General features: G+C 36.9%; 1 protein-coding gene across 1 annotated transcript in view; it reads left to right on the top strand.

Annotated features, from left to right (window-relative positions):
* Positions 1–19052, top strand: part of LOC150085960 (dynein axonemal heavy chain 8-like) — a 1559705-nt gene that overhangs the window by 782081 nt on the left and 758572 nt on the right. The window contains exons 48-49 of the mRNA XM_090374756.1: positions 1–7; positions 5109–5352. The exon at positions 1–7 is cut by the window's left edge and continues 134 nt beyond it. Coding sequence (XP_090230882.1) covers positions 1–7; positions 5109–5352 — 251 coding nt within the window. The remainder of the gene's footprint in view (positions 8–5108; positions 5353–19052) is intronic.

Here is a 19052-nt window from a genome sequence, read left to right on the forward strand (position 1 = left end):
CAGACAGGTAAGTTTCTTAGGCAGAGTCCTTTGAAGTGAAACCAGCCAAATTAATTTTTAGGTATCCAAATTAATCTTTAGGTACTCAACTGAAAATAAGTAACAGTAGTCTGTCTAGTGGGGACGCATTAATTATTTGAAGTATAAGGAGGGCAACTCGTGAAGAATTTCACAATATGAGATGTTACAGTATTGACGCCAATGTACAAATTTCAGTTTGTCTAACAAATTCAACTATGTAGTAATGATACAAATGCACTAACTAATGTCCTAGTTATGTGGATGTCAAACTTGTAGAAAGGCTGTATGAAGCTAATATTATAATATAATTAATAAAAAGGGGGAGGAACATTTCAGATACAGGTTATTGCAGTGTTTGAAACAACTTCTAAAATAAAACTTCTCTGTGTTAAATTTTGCATTCAATTGTCAGGGGATGCTGTGACCTCTTCAGTGATAGTGCTTGGACTTTTTATTGCACTGGAAAGATAACGGCATTCATGATAACATTAGTGGATGACATATTCATAATTTGGGAACGTGGGGAGAAAGAATTATTTTCATTCAAAGAACATCTAAACAATGTTTGTCGGACCATTAATTTAAGATGATGATTGAGGCTTATAATAGCTTTCCTTTCTTGGATGTCCTAGTGACTAATGAAGAAGATGGTAAGTTTGCAGGTATACAAGAAGCTAATAGATTCAGGCTGATACATAAATTATGTGTTCTAACCTACACAAAATTAAAACAGGTATTATCATAACTTTAATGAGTAGATGTTCAAAAATTTGTGATAATGACAAAAAAAAAAAAAAAAAAATTCACTGATTTTAATGAATGATGCTTATTTATTAAAATTATTGATCATTATGTATAAAGTGTTAAAATAGTTTATTTTTTGATGGATATCACCCACAAAGAAAATGTATCATTTAGAGACATGATTAAAGTAGGGGGAAGGAGTTAAATGTTGAGAAGAAATGAATGGAAAATATTGAAAAATAACTGCACTATAAGCATTTAATGTTGGAGATTGGAACATTCTTATACTGACTGACTGACTATTAGGATTTTATAATTCAAGTCATAAAATTTGTCAGACTGAGGTCTTAACTTGAATTTTAATTAATCATAGTGTATAACTGACAAAAAAAAATAAAAAAAAGCTGTAGTTGATTTATTCAATACAGCTGATACTACTTAAACATTTATTAGAGAGGTAAATATGACTTAGTTATTTATTTTTATTTTTTATTTATTTATTATTTATTTTTTTGTTTTTAAAGCAGAGGAATAGTGTGTTTTTAAAGCCCATTTATAAATGCCCATTTATCTGCATGTGTGTCTCTGGTGTGATGGAGATACATGTAGGAACAACATATAATTTGGTTGATGCATAGACCTGTTTTATGAGATCACAATGCATTGCATTATAAGAAATGTTGGAAGTGCCTGTTATTCTGTGTTAAACACACTCAAACCTGATGACACATCTTTTCAGCTATGTATTCCTTGGGAAATGATAGTAGGATGGCATCCGCTAAGTTCATTTGGTGGATTGTTCACAAATGCCTATTCTTTAAGTTATCAGGCAAGGTAAGGTTTGATAACCTTGGCAGCTAGAGTACTTTAGAAATCACACAATCTTCAAGCAGAAATGATTTCACTGTTAAGTGATTTAATATATACAGTTCTACACCACAGATGTATTATTACTTGTGCTATCTTTATATTATTACTTGTGCCATGTTTGATGTACCTTTCCTAACATTCCACCTTGTCCAGTTGGCTTATGTACCTTTCAGATATTACAAAATATTTCGAGTGTTGACTGTTAATAAAATAGAACTGATGAGCCGGGAAAACACACACACACACACACACACACACACACCCACCCACCCACCCACCCTTGTGAATTTTTTAATCAAATTTCCTATGGTGGACTCAGTTAGTAACTCATCTGTATTGAAATATCATCTACATTCCTGTTTAATTTCTGTAAAGGAATTGTGCAGGAATTGAAATATTACTTCACAATAAAGCATCTCTGTTGTAGGTATAACATTATTGCTACTCAGTAAGGGAATTACTGCACAAGTGACTTTGTATGCATACGATATGTGCTGACATCTGTCATTAAGTTTCATTTGCAAAATACTGGTGCATTATGGCCTTAGTAGCTCTTGCACCAACAACAACTGCAAAATATAATATCAACCAAATTTTATATTGTCAGGTTAGTATATATATATATATATATATATATCTTTCAAGTACAGATAGTTCTCCACTTTACGAGTTAATTCATTCCTAGCTCATATTCATAAATTGGGAATTAAATCCTATAGACATAATGTTAAAAATAGGGGTTATATTCTCAACAATGAAATTAGTTTAGGTTTAAACAATTATTGATTTATCCAAAGAAATTAAAATGTAGCCTGTAAAATCAAGCAAATTATAATAATAAAGAAATTATTTATGACTTACAAATTTTAAAGAATGTTTATTCTTCATCATCAACTAAATGCACACTCATTGATCACTTATTATTGGCTTGGCACTCATTGGTTTGTTGCACAAGGAGTCGTCTTCTTCAGAAATGCTTCAATAGGCATTTATTTCAAAGGAAATCTTCTCTTTTCTTTATAAATTTCAATAGATGCATAAGCATTTTTTAACTGAACACACAAATTGCAACTAACATGATTTGTGCAGAATAACAAGTTTATGAAGCTTTAAAAAAAAAAAAAAAAAAAAAAAAAAGTGAAGATTCTGAAAATTTCTCTATGTTTTTTATACAATTGAAGATTTCAGTAAAGGGGAAACACATTTCACCATAATAACGTGTAAACCCACACAATTCTAACTATCGGTATTTTTGCAAATGCAAGAAGATTGAGTTTACTACCCGTTTATAATTGCTTGCACTAACAGAAAAGCCCAATAAACCGGAAAGTGCAAATTGTTTTTATTGTTTTATGGTCGTGACCTCCAGAAATGTGCTTTAGAAAAATGTCACAAAGGCATTCAAAATTTGTTCTTATAACAGAACATATGGTAACGATGAAAGTGTAGTGCATTTTAGTGATTTGAATTGGTAACTAATACAATTTGCACTATAAAAACGACCTCTCAGAGAGTTATATAGTGAAAATTTCAACTTCCAAGGTCATGGAACGAATTAACAAAAAAACAATGTGTTATTGGGGTTCACATCATGATGGTGTCTTTGGAATGGATTAATATCATAAAGCTGGGTGCATTGTATTGTATAGCTATGCGCGTGGTTTGAAATGCAGTATTTATGAATGTTTAACATTCATTTTTTACAATTAATGTTCATATTTTCAATTTTGTTGATACTTGCTACTTAAAAAAAAAAAAAAAAATGTAAACCCGGGAACTCGTAAAGTGAGAACTGCCTGTATAACCAGAAATATATGCAAATGAATGGGTTTGACAACTTTAAAAATGACCTGCATGTTGAAGAAAATTGCAGGCTCAGTTATCTAGGTCTAATTAGGACACTACAGTGCTCGCCTTTTTTAATATTTCTGACCTGTTAATAACTGAAGAATTTAAATATTGCACTATTTACATATTAACAGCACTAAAAAGGAAAATATTTGCTATTTACGTTGAAAATTTAGTATTACTACAAGTAAATGATGCAAGAAAGCAAAAATATCACCGTACGTCCCCCTCTGGCTCCTCTAATAGTTTCTCTAGTTCCTTCTGAAAAATATGCAGAAGGAACTTCTGAATATTTTTCAGAAGGAAAAATGTGTGCGTGTGCATGCACGAGCATGTGTGTGTATGTGGTGCGTGTTCGTTCACACTGTCCTACCATTAATATCTGGGCACCTCCATATCTACAAGTAACCTTTATTTAGAGGAAAACTAATAATGTGTGCTTAAACTTCTAGACTTTTTCACAGCTTATATTCTCCGTGGAACACTCTCCACCAGTTATTTTTTAATTGTCTTCTGATATTTTCTGCAATAAGATCTTCAAGGTGTTTAGTTCTATTTTTTGAGCACTCTCTCTCTCTCTCTCTTCACATGCACCCAATGATCCAATTCATTTCAGAGGTTTTCTATGGAATTGAAGCCAGGGCTCTCGGATGGCCAGCCCAACTTTTTTGCACTCATGTCCTTAAACGATTCCATCACAATGCAAGCATTATGACATGAAGTGATATGCTGCTGATTGATACAATTATGAGCTGTCGATGTGCTATGACAACATAGGTGAGGACATCTACATAGACCTCAGGATTCATGGATTTATCCAAAGCAACCAATGGTTCTACCAAATCATGAAAAACAGGCCCAGGTCATCATGCTGCCTCCTCTGCCGCTCTTCATTGTTAGGGTAATACAATCTGGCGGGTAGTTTTCTCCCAAATCCACTATACTTAGTCATGACTATCAGGCTGGTAGGCCATGTACCATGAGTTATCGCTCCAAAGCACAGCTTTCCATTGTTCTGTGACCTGAGAATGCATGTCTTACACCAAGCTAGATGGTGTCTGACATTATTTGGGGTGATTAATGACTTTCAGACAGCTATATGACCATGGTAACTGATATCATGCAGCATCCTGTGCATTGTACTGGTGCTGATATGTGTCCAAATCATCTCACTGAGGTCTTGTGTGTTTTGCAATGATTTCAACATTCATTCCAAGTGCTCAATTCTTTGTGGGCTCTCCTGTCACATTTTGTGAGCTTTGAAGATTTTTCTGGCTCATTTCATTAGTGTTCAGCACTATTCTGCTTCCCTCACCAGTTGTTGACCTAGGGCTCTCCACTGCTTTTGAAATGTCATGTACAGACCAGTTGTTGATGTGACACACACTCTATTATTATTCTGCACTGTAAGTCTTTTAACTCTATCGATCACAGCATCTTGCATTCACAATAATACTATTGTCTCCGTGAAAGCCTATGGGCATTTTTATGTTTGTGTGTGTGTGTGTGTCATATGGTGCTTGGGTAGAATGTAACCAGCTGTCAACAGAGGGGTGTCCAGATGTAAATGGTAGGGCAATGTATATGTTAAATGTGTTAAATTGATATATTTTACCACTTTTCAGACAACAGATTTATTAGATGGCTTGATTCCACCCCCTGTCGCTGGCAGCACTGCTACCATAAGTGCATCACACCTCGAAAGAATATTTATATTTGCTCTAATGTGGTCGTTGGGAGCTCTTCTGGAATTAGAAGATAGAGCAAGAATGGAAAAGTTTATGAAGACACATCCAAGTAAACTTCTACTTCCCAGCCCAGACTATTCAAAAAATGAGACAATATTTGAATTTCTTGTTAACGAAGAAGGTATGATTAATATTATAGAAATTATGTAATCTTGATATAGTCTGTTATCAGTATTTTTTTCTCCTTTTCTTTTTTGAAAATGTGATATTGATATTTTTAAAAATTTATTTATTATAACCCTACAAGTAGTGCTTTCTAGACATCCAAATACACTAATGCATTGTGTTTACATCACATATATTACAGCTATAAAAATATTATGGTAATCCTGTTGTCTTCAAACTTTATACTAGACATGTTGGGCAGACAACTTGTGTGATCGAGACCTGCCAATATTCATAAATTTGGACAAATGCTAACTGATTGTGATTTTCTCTTGTAGAGAATCTGTGTTCTCATTTTGAATTTGAACCAAGTAAAAATAGAATAATAATTAGAATATATAGGATATTAAGATATATTAAAAATTTTAAATATTATATTTTAAATCAGGAAATCTCTTACCTGAGATTATTTCCAGGAATAACTGCATCCAGGTTTTTTTTTTTTTTTTTTTTTTATGAGAACCCCAAACACGAGAGGTATTAGAAGCTATAGTACTTGGTACCGTGCTTGGGTTGTAGGTTGGGAAGACGAAAGAAGATATTTGTTGATATTGGACTTGAACTTCTGTAGATTGTAATTTTCAGGAAATACGTATGAAGGAAGGTTGTTCCAGAAAACGGCAGTTGAATGAATAAATGAGGAAGATGAAAAGTTGGTTCTGTGGGTTTGAAGTTGGACAGTAAATGGATGTTGGCTGGTGGCAGCACGTGTTCGGACTGTTTTGAAAGAGAGAGCAGGAATTATAGAAGCCAATTCAGAAGAACAGTGCCCATGGAAGTATCTGTAGAAGAGGCATGCAGCAGAAACAGTACGTCTGTGAGAAAGCGAGTGGAGAGACTCTGTTAGAGATGAATCATTAATTAACCTAACTGCCCTCTTCTGAATGGAATCAAGAAGCTTGAGAGAGGTTTTGGGGGCACCACCCCAGATGTGGGAACAATATTCCATGGCAGGGCGGATTGGCGATTTATACAGAGTGAGCAGCTGTTTGGAAGAAAAGTAACGCCGAGAGCGAAAGAGAAAACCAAGTTTTTTAGATGCAGAGGAAGCAATATTTGTAATGTGCTTGTGCCAAGAGAGATTAGAAGTCAGGGTAATCCCCAAAAGAGATATATCATTTTGCCTAGAAATCGGAGTGTCACTAAAGATAAGCATAGGAGCAGAAGAATCCTTTTTCCGAGATATAAGACAAGATTGAGTTTTAGAAGGGTTGAAATCAACTAAGTTGTCTTTGCCCCACTGGAGAATTACCTGAAGATCGGCATTTAAGGAATTGGCAGCAGATTTTCGAGAACTTGAAGCTGATTGAGCTGGACAAGGTTTCTCAAAATGGAAAGTTGAATGCAATGTGCTATCATCGGCAAAACTATGGATAGGATTTCCAGTCAATGGAAGAAGGTAATTGATATACAAGAGGAAAAGAGTGGGGGAAAGAACTGAACCTTGGGGGACACCGGCATTAGTGGAGAAGTTAGAAGACAGAGAGCCATCTACCATGACCCTCAGTGAGCGATCAGAGAGAAAACTGGATAACCAATTACTAAAAACAGTTGGCAAACCATAAGATGGCAGCTTGTTTAGAAGACCTTTATGCCAAACACGATCAAAAGCCTTTGAGATGTCAAGAGCAACTACTTGTGTTTCACCGAACCTTTCCATTGAATTGGTCCATAAATGGGTAACATAAGCCAGAATATCACCAGTGGATCGACACTGACGGAATCCATACTGGTGATCGTTGATCAGATGGAAGGTTTCTAGGTAGTTTAAGAGTTGGCGGTTAATTGATTTCTCCATTACTTTAGAAAGAGTAGAAGTAATTGCAATGGGACGATAATTGGATGGGAGGGATTTGTCACCCTTTTTAGGAACTGGCTGGATATGAGCAAATTTCCAAGCAGAAGGAAAAACACCTTTGGAATAAGAAAGTGAAAAAAGGCGGCAAAGAATAGGAGTAAGTTCAAGAGCACAGGTTTTGAGAACAAGTGGAGAAATACCATCAGGACCTGGAGCTTTCTTAGCATCAAGATTCAACAAAATCCTTCTGATATCCTTTTGACGGAAGACCACAGGAGGCATTGAATGGAGCGTGTTAGGAATGGTGGGAGGTGTTTTACCAAGATCATTAATACATGAGCTGGAAGAAAAATGGGATGCTAGCAGGTCAGCTTTATCCTTGGCTGAAGTGACAACAGAACCATCTGGTTTGGACAGAGGTGGGAGCAGATATGGGCAAAAGTTGCGGCCAATAGCTTTTTCAAGAGACCAGAATGCTCGGCTACCATTAGGGCAAGAAGGAAGTTTTCTACTCTTAGCCTGTTCAAACTCTAGTTTGGACTGATTAATAACTGCTTTACAATTGTTGCGAGCTTTGGTGTAGGCAGAAAATGAAACTGAAGAATTAGCAAGAAGCCAATTACGATATGCAACATTCTTCTCTTGGACAGCCTTAGCACATTTATTGGAAAACCAAGGTTTAGATAAAGGACGAGATTTTAAAGTGGACTGTGGGATAAAGGATTCCATTCCTGCAAGAATAATTTCACTGACACGATCTGAGCAAGCGTTGACATCAGAAGTTTTGAAACAGTAATCAGACCAAGATAAAGAAGAAAAGAAGTCTTGCAGGTCATCCCATTTTGCATTCTTGTAATGCCAAACAATACGAGGTTGAGAATAGCCATGAGATAAAGGTTCCATTGGAGAAGAGACAATCACCAAGTAGTGATCTGAAGTGCCTAAAGGACCTCTCACTTCAACCTTATACTTAGAAGGGTTGTTTGTGAGAAAAAGATCAAGCATATTGGCTGTATGATTAGGATTGTCCGGTATTCTTGTAGGTAAATGAACAATCTGTGCTAGATCATTAGTAATTGCAAAAGCCTCAGCATCTCGACCTGCTGGGTCTGTGTGACTAGAAAACGGAAGCCAGCTGGAGTTGTGAACGTTAAAATCACCAAGGAAAATTACCTCACTGTTAGGAAAGTTGGACTGGAGAAAGTCAAGTTGCAAAGAGAGGAAGTCAAAGAGCTCCAAGTGATTAGTGGAGTTGGGAGAACGGTAGAGGCAACATATGAATTTTACACAATGAGGTAGAGAGTTTTTAAGCCAGAGAAGATCAAAGAGAGGAGATTCCAAATTGCTAAGTCTCTGACAGGGAATATCAGAACAGACATATGCACAAGTACCACCTTTGAGGCAAAAGGAATCATACAGCAAATAATTTGGACATCTGAGATGAGCAGTAGTTGAAACAACTGATAACTGAGATTCAGTCAGAAAAAGTACATGGGGTTTGGAAGACTGCAAGTGGAAATGGACATCGTTGAGATTGGAATTGAGACCACGTATATTTGTGAAATGAATTAGGAAGTCCTTGGGAGGTTTAGATCTTTTCGCAGATAAGCTTGCTCTATTATTTTGACAATTCATGGTGTATTCAATAGTAAGAAAAAGTGGGTGGGACATGCTGTATGAAGTAATGAAATTTTTGGATATGGCGTACATGTGGTAAGAATATACCCAGATCCTTGACATAACGTGGCCTCGACAATGCTACCCACATACACACTACTTGGATTCCCTCCAGTCACTATCTGGCAGAGTAGAGGTAGCAAGATTATACACTAGCTGATCCGGAAGCCTCCTAGAGAGTTACCAATAGGTTTGGTCCGGTGTACTATCTAGCGGCCGGCCTGCGAACACCGTTTTAGAGCTGTACCCTCGAAATGTAAGGAATATTGGATCTCGCCACGACATTCATCATAACCTCAAAAATCATCAATCATACTGCATGATGGAAGAGATAGGGAAGGGTTGGCCGGAACTTAGCTCTAGAGACTAAACATGGGTTCCACCACTTCAAGCCTCCAATAAGCAAAGTGGTGGTATTTCACCGGTTGATGAGAGTCATCTACCACCTAGTACTGCCTGGTAACATAGAGGGGCGGCGTTCCTCCATGTGGTGTGGGTGCCACACCTCAACCCCTGCTTACATTGGTTCACACCTGGGTGGTCACCCACCATGTACTTGTGCATGAAGGTTATACCCAGGATTACTAACAGTCCTACCATCGTGAAGGTGCAAGCAGAGGATTTGGCTGTCATAGACAGTCCGGACTTCGCCGAAATTGGGTCCACTTGACTTGAGTGTCACCCGAATATCAGTTCCATCAGCGTTTTAGACTCCCAGGTAGCAAGAACAGCTTATCTGGCATATCTGAGAGAATGTCTGAGACAACCTCAAGGTAAGATGTAATCAGAATACATGGAAACTGCATTAAAAGACCAGCTTAAAGATGGATGAACATTGCAACAGAACAAAGGAATAAAAGCAAGCTTTGACCCTAAATCCACACATAGTGAACAAATGGAAGTATACTGGAAGATTAAAATTAACCAAAGCTTGATGGGGGCTTTTCGTTTATACCATCTTCAAAGGGGAAGTGAACGCGGGTCGAAGGCTGTATATATAGTTCTGGCGCATTCCATTGCCATATTTTGAAAGTGGATTACACTAATAGTTTGGGAATTTGAAAATCTAGGGATTTAGAACAGCTTAAAAGTCTTTTGGAGGAAAGATTATAAAAGTTTCCATTCTGAAATCCGGGTGTGTGACTACCTGTCCCCATTAGTAGAGGTCCTGAATGGGGTAAGGGATGTGTTATGTTTTGTTATTAAATTTTAACTTGTAGGATATTTGTTTTAGATCCCACTCATCTGAAATTATTATTGGTTTATTGACTTGTTTGTTGATCTTATTGCTAGAGTTTCACTGGTTTCTAACTTAAATTTCATCTCTAGTTTGTCTAATATTGTGGTGTTTTCAAAGCATCGGTAATGTCCTGTGTCTAAGTGGTGAGCTACCAACCCATAACTAATTTTTCCATCAAGTCTATTTTTTTCTTTATTATTTGAGGCTACTTTTAAACTGCTTTTGTGTTTTTGGATTCTGCTATGTAACGATATTCTCATGCCGCCATATACAATCGCAGTGTGTTGTGCAAGGAATTGCATAAACTATGTTTTACTTGCATTTCCCGCTTTTTCGCACTTGTTGTCTTTGCGCTCATTGTTTCACACTTGTTACCGGTATGCCCAAAGTTTCTTGTGGCTGCGAAGACTAGGTTTACCCCCGAATATCTGAAAAATTTTTTCAAAGGTTGTTAGTAAGTTTCAACATATGGGAGCCTGTCCATAATTTTTTTCATCACTTCTTGCTTTGATTTTCTTTTCCATTTCTTTTGGCAATATTTAAGGCACTGTTTATGAGCCATTTTGGGTAACCAAGGTTGGAGAATCTGTCCTTAAGTGATTCAATTTTCTGTTTACAATCTTCTTCTTTAGTTGAATACTTGAACACATTTTTAAACTGGGCTATTAAGAATGATTTTTTGTGAGAGAGGGATCCATAGCTGTCAAAATGTAAATAATTTCCCTTATTTGTAGGTTTTTGGTATATTTTAGCATTCATTTTGGTGGTATTTCTTGTTAATGGTAGATTTAAGATGTTTATGCCGATGTTTTCTTCATTTTCTATTGTGAATTCTAGCCTTTCATCTATATTGCTCAATGCATGAAAGATTTTATTTTTAATTTTATTGTTTTTATTTATGGTATCTGGTTTTGCCTATCAGCAGACAATCATCTACTCACGTACCTTTCATAACATTTAAGGGATGGGGGAAGAGTACTTGGAAATCATCTGATTCTCTGTTTCCAGAATGTAATTTAAATTTCCAGAAATTAAAGTTAGAAACTAATGAAACTCTAGCAATAAGATCAACAAACAAGTCCATAAACATACATAGACCAATAATAATTTCAGAGGAGTGGGATGTAAAACAAATATCCTACAAGTTCAAATTTAATAACAACCCCCCCCCCCTCCCCATTCTGGACCTCTGCTAATAGGGATGGGTAGTCATGCACCCGGATTTCTGAGTGGAAGCTTTCATATTCTTTCCTCCAAAAAACCTTTAAAGCTTTTTTAAATCACTAGATTTTCAAATTCCCAAACTGTTAATGAAATCTGAGGGGGGGGGGGATTGTCCTTCTATCCTTCTTCTCTTTCTTTCTTTCTTTCACTTCCCCTGCACTTTTGAAATACGGCAGTGGAATGTGCCAGAACTATATATACGGCCTTCGACCCGCGTTCGCTTCCCCTTTGAAGATGGTATAAACGAAAAGCCCCCATCAAGCTTAGGTTAATTTTAATCTCCCAGTATACTTCCAATTGTTCACTATCTGTGGATTTAGGGTCAAAGCTTGCTTTTATTCCTTTGTTCTGTTGCAATGTTCATCCATCTTTAAGCAGGTCTTTTAATACTGTTTTCATATATTTTGATTACATCTTACCTGGATGCGGTAATTCTTGGAAATAATCTCAGGTAAGAGATTTCCTGACTTAAAATATAATATTTAATATTTCTTAATATCCTATATATTCTGTTGTTATTTGGTTTTTAGGAGCATTTGCAACTAAGGCCATATTGCTCCAGGGATATGTGATGGTCATTTCCTGACCTTTCCGCATCCTCTGTATTTGGTGGTCATGAGCTCGAACTCCGGTGTAATCAAGAAGTGTGTGCTACGCACTGCTGCTCCTGCCCACCTGGCTATGGAGGTGCTCTATATATTCTAATTATTAGTCTGTTTTTACTTGGTTTAAATCCAAAATATTGATTTAATTTCAAAATGAGGACACAGATTCTCTACAAGAGAAAAATCACAATAAGTTAGCATTTGTCCGATCTTACAAATATTAGCGGGTCTCGATCACACAAGTTGTCTCTACAACATGTACATTACAGCCTTTCTATAAACCTTTGACGTCTCTATTTCAGTAGATAGTCTGCAGTATATAGCTGGAGCATTTAACAGCTACTCGCATTCATCTCTTTCTTTAGAATAAAAAGTTTAAAGATAAATAAAAATGTAACTGGTAAGTATACATCATTTACTAAATTTGTGCTATATACATTGTTCAATACTTTGAGAAAATTTGTACAGATTTTACACACCTGACCTTTTTTCATCTAAATATGCTGTTTCTTACTCTCTTCCATTACAAACATCCTTGCTTTTACACCTCTTTTTTTTTTTTTGAAGCTTAACTACAGTTGGACCTCTATATAACAAAATTGATCTTTCGGTTGAAAAAATTTGTTAAACAGAAATTTTGTTATTAATGAATATGACATTTCAACAATGAAAAATACTAATTCAACATTCAGAAATATAGTAAAAGATGGAAAATAAATCAGAAATAATTGGGAATTAATATATTTCTAACATTTTAAAACAATGTATTAATTTATTAATACATACATATGAAGAAATGACTACTTACATGATCACAAAATATATTTTAGTACACTTTTAAGAATTATTTCGTAAAATATATGGTTATTTTTTGTTCTACACTGGATTTTACTCCGTATTGTTCATAAAAATGATCGTATTTGTTTAAACACTGAAATATATTTTCTGGCACATTTTCTTCACACTGAAGGCCTCAATGCAAAGTTTCAAATGCTGCCAACATTTCATGTTTGGAGGCGCCTCCGTAGCCAGGTGGGCAGGAGCAGCAGTGCGTAGCACACGCTTCTTGATTAGACCGGGGTTCGAGCCCATGCCTACCAAATATTCCACACTTTTGAGATGGTCACATTTACCACCATTTCCTTTGTTTTCTTGGTTATAGCACCTGTTAAACGTGTTCCAACAGTAGCACCTTTCTGAAAATCAGAAATTTCACCTGTCTTCCCAATGATCAGATCAACTGAGGAACCCCAATAAAGCATACAATATTATTATTATTTTTTTTTTTTTTGTAGTTGTTGGTGCATCGGCTTCTGTGGCCATAATGCACCTCCCAAGGTTTTTGCAGTACTTTGATCCAAGCCCGAGGCGGGATTCAAACCCGTGACCTTTGGATTGCCAGGCAGGCACTTTACCCACCGGCTAGCCCGGTCGGCGCATACAATATGAAACTGATACCAAGGTACTTTGTGATCATACCATGTGACATCTTTACATTCGCACATTATACATTTAATTATCTGTGATACTACCAATTGCAAAATATTTCAAAGTTTTTGTCCAGTTGTGTAGATGTTTGTTTTTCTTTCTTTATTTATAATCTTTATTCCCAGAGGAAGAAAGAAAGGGGGCTTAATCTCTTCCCACCTGTTAACTGATTAATTTTTTTTTTAACTTTATTTTAAACTAGTAGTAAAAAGACATTGTCTTTTCGACTATAGGGACCTGTTAACTGATTAATTTTTTTTAACTTTATTTTAAACTAGTAGTAAAAAGACATTGTCTTTACGACTATAGGGATCATTTTGGTTTTGTACCTTATTTAGGTGTGTTTTGTAAGCCCATTGCCAGGCACCTCAGGTAGGAGTTTACATTATTTAATATCAGGGCTATCTTATCTGTTTTATGCGGCCTTTAGCTTTAGCCATTAGTTGGAGATTATCTCTGATTTTGCTACTTTTAGAATGAACAAATTATATTTCTAGGTATATTTTTCTTCATTTCTTTTATAATTTTTTTTCTTTTTGTGCCTGGAGGAAGAAGGCAAAATGGCCTTGAAAATGCCAGTTAACCAAAATGCCAGTTAACCCCTTTTAACCAAACTGATTTACTTTATTTTACCTTTACTTTAAACTTGTATAATAAAAATAAATATAAAAAATTATTTTATATAATAAATGTAAAATAATATTTTGATGTGATACACAGCAGATTGATATATGCTCTCACCTGCTGTAATTTATTTTTTCACTTTATTTTATAATTCTCAATTCACTTTTGCATTCAACATGACTTGTTAAAATTCTTATGTCAATAATACAAATAAATGCAAGATTCTTTTCCTATTATTTTTATTTGTTCTTTTCCTCTTAGATGATTTACATCTAATTTGTCTCAGAGTTTTCTTACTGTTCAGTCATACCCTTTATCTATTATCACAATACATATACTTAAATAAAAAGGGTTGTCTGTCATCTTCCCATTGAATGATAATGTTACATAATTTATACCGCAGAACTGTATACAGAGTAAATGCATGTTATCATGTATATTCTGTTTGTTATGTTATTTGGTTTTTAGGAGCATTAGCAACGAAGGCCATATTGCTCTGGGGCTATGTGGTGGTCATTCCCTGATCTTTCCGCATCCTCCATATTTGGTGGTCATGAGCTGAAACCCCGGTCTTTTTTTTTTTTTTTTTTTATGTGAACCCTAAACACGAGAGGTATTAGAACCTATAGTACTTAGTACCGTGCTTGGGTTGTAGGTTGGGAAGACGAAAGAAGATATTTGTTCACATTGGACTTGAACTTCTGTAGATTATAATTTTCAGGAAATACGTATGAAGAAAGGTTGTTCCAGAAAACGGCAGTTGAATGAATAAATGAGGAAGATGAAAAGTTGGTTCTGTCAGTTTGAAGTTGGACAGTAAATGGATGTTGGCTGGTGGCAGCACATGTTCGGACTGTTTTGAAAGAGAGAGCGGGAATTATAGAAGCCAATTCAGAAGAATAGTGCCCATGGAAGTATCTGTAGAAGAGGCATGCAACAGAAACAGTACATCTATGAGAAAACGAGTGGAGAAACTCTGTTAGAGATGAATCATTAATTAACCAAACTGCCCTCTTCTGAATGGAATCAAGAAGCCTGAGAGAGGTTTTGGTGGCACCACCACAGATGTGGGAACAATATTCCATGGCAGGGCAGATTTGCAATTTATATACAGTGAGCAGCTGTTTGGAAGAAAAGTAACACCGAGAGCAAAAGAGAAAACCAAGTTTTTTATGGATGCAGAGGAAGCAATATTTGTAATGTGCTTATGCCAAGAGAGATTAGAAGTCAGGGTAATCCCCAAAAGAGATATATCATTTTGCCTGGAAATCAGTGTCACTAAAGATAAGCATAGGAGCAGAAGAATACTTCTGCTCCTATGCTTTTTGAAGAAGCATTGAATGGAGCGTGTTGGGAATGGTGGGAGGTGTTTTACCAAGATAATTAATACATGATTTGGAAGAAAAATGGGATGCTAGCAGGTCAGCTTTATACTTTGCTGAAGTGACAACAAACCATCTGGTTTGGACAGAGGTGGGAGCAGAGATGGGCAAAAGTTGCAGCCAATAGCTTTGGCAAGAGACCAGAATGCTCAACTACCATTAGGGCAAGAAGTAAGTTTTCTACTCTTAGCCTGTTCAAACTCTAGTTTGGACTGATTAATAACTGCTTTACAATTGTTGCGAGGTTTGGTTAGGCCGAAAATGAAACTGGAGAATTAGAAACAAGCCAATTACGATATACAACATTCTTCTCTTGAACAGCCTTAGCACATTTATTGAAAAACCAAGGTTTAGATAAAGGATGAGATTTTAAAGTGGACTGTGAGATAAAGGATTCCATTCCTGCAAGAATAATTTCACTGACACGATCTGAGCAAATGTTGACATCAGAAGTTTTGAAACAGTAATCCAACTAAGGAAAAGAAGAAAAGAAATCTCGCAGGTCATCCCATTTTGCATTCCTGTAATGCCAAACAACACGAGGTTGGGAATAGCCATGAGATAAAGGTTCCATTGGAGAAGAGACCATCACCAAGTTGTGATCTGAAGTGCCTAAAGGACCTCTCACTTCGACCATGTACTGAGAAGGGTTGTTTGTGAGAAAAAGATCAAGCATATTGGCTGTATGATTAATATTGTCCGGTATTCTTGTAGGTAAATGAACAATCTATGCTAGGTCGTTAGTAATTGTAAAAGCCTCAGCATCTCGACCTGCTGGGACGGTGTGACTAGAAAATGGAAGCCAGCTGGAGTTGTGAACATTAAAATCACCAAGGGAAATTACCTCACTGTTAGGAAAGTTGGACTGGAGAAAGTCAAGTTGCAAAGAGAGGAAGTCAAAGAGCTCCAAGTGATTAGTGAAGTTGGGAGAACGGTAGAGACAACAGATGAATTTGACACAATGAGGTAGAGAGATTTTAAGCCAGAGAAGATCAAAGAGAGGAGATTCCAAATTGCCAAGTCTCTGACAGGGAATATCAGAAAGGACATATGCACAAGTACCACCTTTGAGGCAAAAGGAATCGTACAGCAAATAATTTGGGCATTTGAGATGAGCAGTAGTTGAATCAACCGATAACTGAAATTCTGTCAGAAAAAGTACATGGGGTTTGGCAGACTGTAAGTGGAAATGGACATCGTTGAGATTAGAATTGAGACCATGTGTATTTGGGAAATGAATTAGGAAGTGCTTGGGGGGGTTTAGATCTTTTCGCAGATAAGCTTGCTCTATCTGTTTGACAATTCATGGTATATTCAATAGTAAGACAAAGTGGGCCGGGACACGATGTATGAAGTAATGAAATTTTTGGATATGGCATGCACATGGTAAGAATATTCCCAGATCCTTGACATAACGTGGCCTCAACAATGCTCCCGCATACACACTACTCGGACTCCCTCCTTCACACTATCGGGCAGAGTAGAGTAGAGGTAGCAAGATTATACACTAGCTGATCTGGAAGCCTCCTAGAGAGTTACCAATCGGTTCGGTGCGGTTTACTAACTAGCGTCCAGCCAGCGCTGTTTTAGAGCTGTACCCTCGAAATGTAAGGAATATGGGATCTCGCCACAACGTTCGTCATAACCTCAAAAGTCATCAATCATACTGCATGATGGAAGAGATAGCAAAGGGTTGACCGGAACTTGGTTCTAGAGACAGAACATGGGTTCCATCACTTCAAGCCTCCAATAAGCAAAGTGGTAGTATTTCATCGGTTGATGAGAGGCAACTACCACCTAGTACTGCCTGGTAACATAGAGGGGCGGTGTTCCTCCATGTGGTGTGGGCACCACATCTCAACCCCTGCTTACGTTGGTTCACACCTGGGTGGTCACCCACCATGTACTTGTGCATGGAGGTTATATCCAGGATTACTAACAGTCCCCCCATCGTGAAGGTCTAATCAAGAAGTGTGTGCTATGCACTGCTGCTCCTGCCTACCTGGCTATGGAGGTGCCAAATGTGTATATTCTTTACAGTTTTTGTAAAATGCACCAATACAGATTGGTCATTTTTTTATAACTCAGTAAAAATTATATACTAGCGTGTTTTTATGGTTCAATATTTATAATAGCCAAAACATGGAAAGTTTGATAGTTTGATATTTTACAAGTAGTTCTGTTGAGTCCTTATGAAACTTTTTCCCCCTTCTTCTTTCTTTCTTTTTTCTTTGGTGAAAACTCCAAGCACAAGAAGCATTAGGACCTATAGTACATACTACCATGGTTGAAGTCTGAAAAGATGAAAGAAGATACTTCTTCAATTAGACTTCAATTTCTGTAGATTTTAATTTTCCAGAAATATGTGTAAAGGGAAATTGTTCCAGAAAATAGAGGCTGTTGGAATAAACGAGAGAGAATAAAATTTGGTTCTGTGAGTTTGAAGTTTCGTGCAGCAGAAGCAGAACATCTATGAGATAGAGGAGATAGAGTGTGGAGAAACTTTGTCAGAGATGGGTCATTCATAAAATAACCTAACTGCCCTCTTTTGAATGCAGTCTAGAAGCCTGGAGAGGTTGTAGGACTGTCCCAGATGTGTTCTCACATCTGGGGCAGTCCCACAAATCTGGCGTGTCCACAATTCAACAGATTTGAGATTTTTACAGAGTGAGTAGCTGTTTGGATGAAAAGCAGTGCCAAAAGCAAAATAGAAGAATCCAGTTTTTTTAGATCCAGAATAAGCAATATTTATGATATGCTTATACCAAGAGAGAGATTAGAAGTCAGACTAAACCTTAATAAAGAAATGTAATCTTGTCTAGAACTCTGAGTGTAATCAAAGATATCATAGGAGCAGATGAATCCTTTTTTCAGACATGACTGAGTCTTAGAAGGATTGAAATTGACTAAGTTATCTTTGTCCAGCTGGAAGATTACCTGGAGATCATCAATCAGGCGCCTCCGTAGCCAGGTGGTAAGGAGCAGCAGTGCATAGCCCACTTGATTAGACCGGGGTTCAAGCCCGTCACCACCAAATGCGGAGGATGCGGAAAGGTCAGGGAATGACCACCGCATATCCCGGAGCAATATGGCCTTAGTTGCTAATGCTCCAAAAAACAACAGCAACGACCTGGAGATCAGCATTTAAGGAATTGCTAGCAGATGTTCAAGAAATTGAAGCTGTTTGTGCAAGGCAAGGTTTCTCAAACTGGAAGGTGGAATGCATTGTGCTATCATCAGCATAAAAGTAGGATTTCTGGAATGGAAGAAGATCATTAATAAACAAGAGGAATAGAGTGGGTGAAAGAACTGAACCTTGGTTATTTAATGAATGACCCATCTCTAGTTTCTCCACTCTGTCTCATAGCTGTTCTGGTTGTGCTGCATAGACGTTCTGTTTTTGCTGTTGTTTCTCCTAAACTCTAACAGGGAGCTAAATGATTTTGTAATAACAGAGAGAAAAGTAGAGGAAAAATTGTTGAAGTTAAACATGAAAAAAGGCACCTGGGGCAGTGGAATCTATCCAGTTGTATTGAAGGAGGCAGTGAGGAAGTAATCAAACCCTTAGCCATATTTATGAAAGCATCCTTAGATTCAGGGGAGGGAAATGTGTCTCCT

This window comes from Mastigoproctus giganteus, chromosome 5 (genome assembly GCF_048544385.1).
Source record: "Mastigoproctus giganteus isolate SK-2022 chromosome 5, ASM4854438v1, whole genome shotgun sequence".
Taxonomy (NCBI): domain Eukaryota; kingdom Metazoa; phylum Arthropoda; class Arachnida; order Uropygi; family Thelyphonidae; genus Mastigoproctus; species Mastigoproctus giganteus.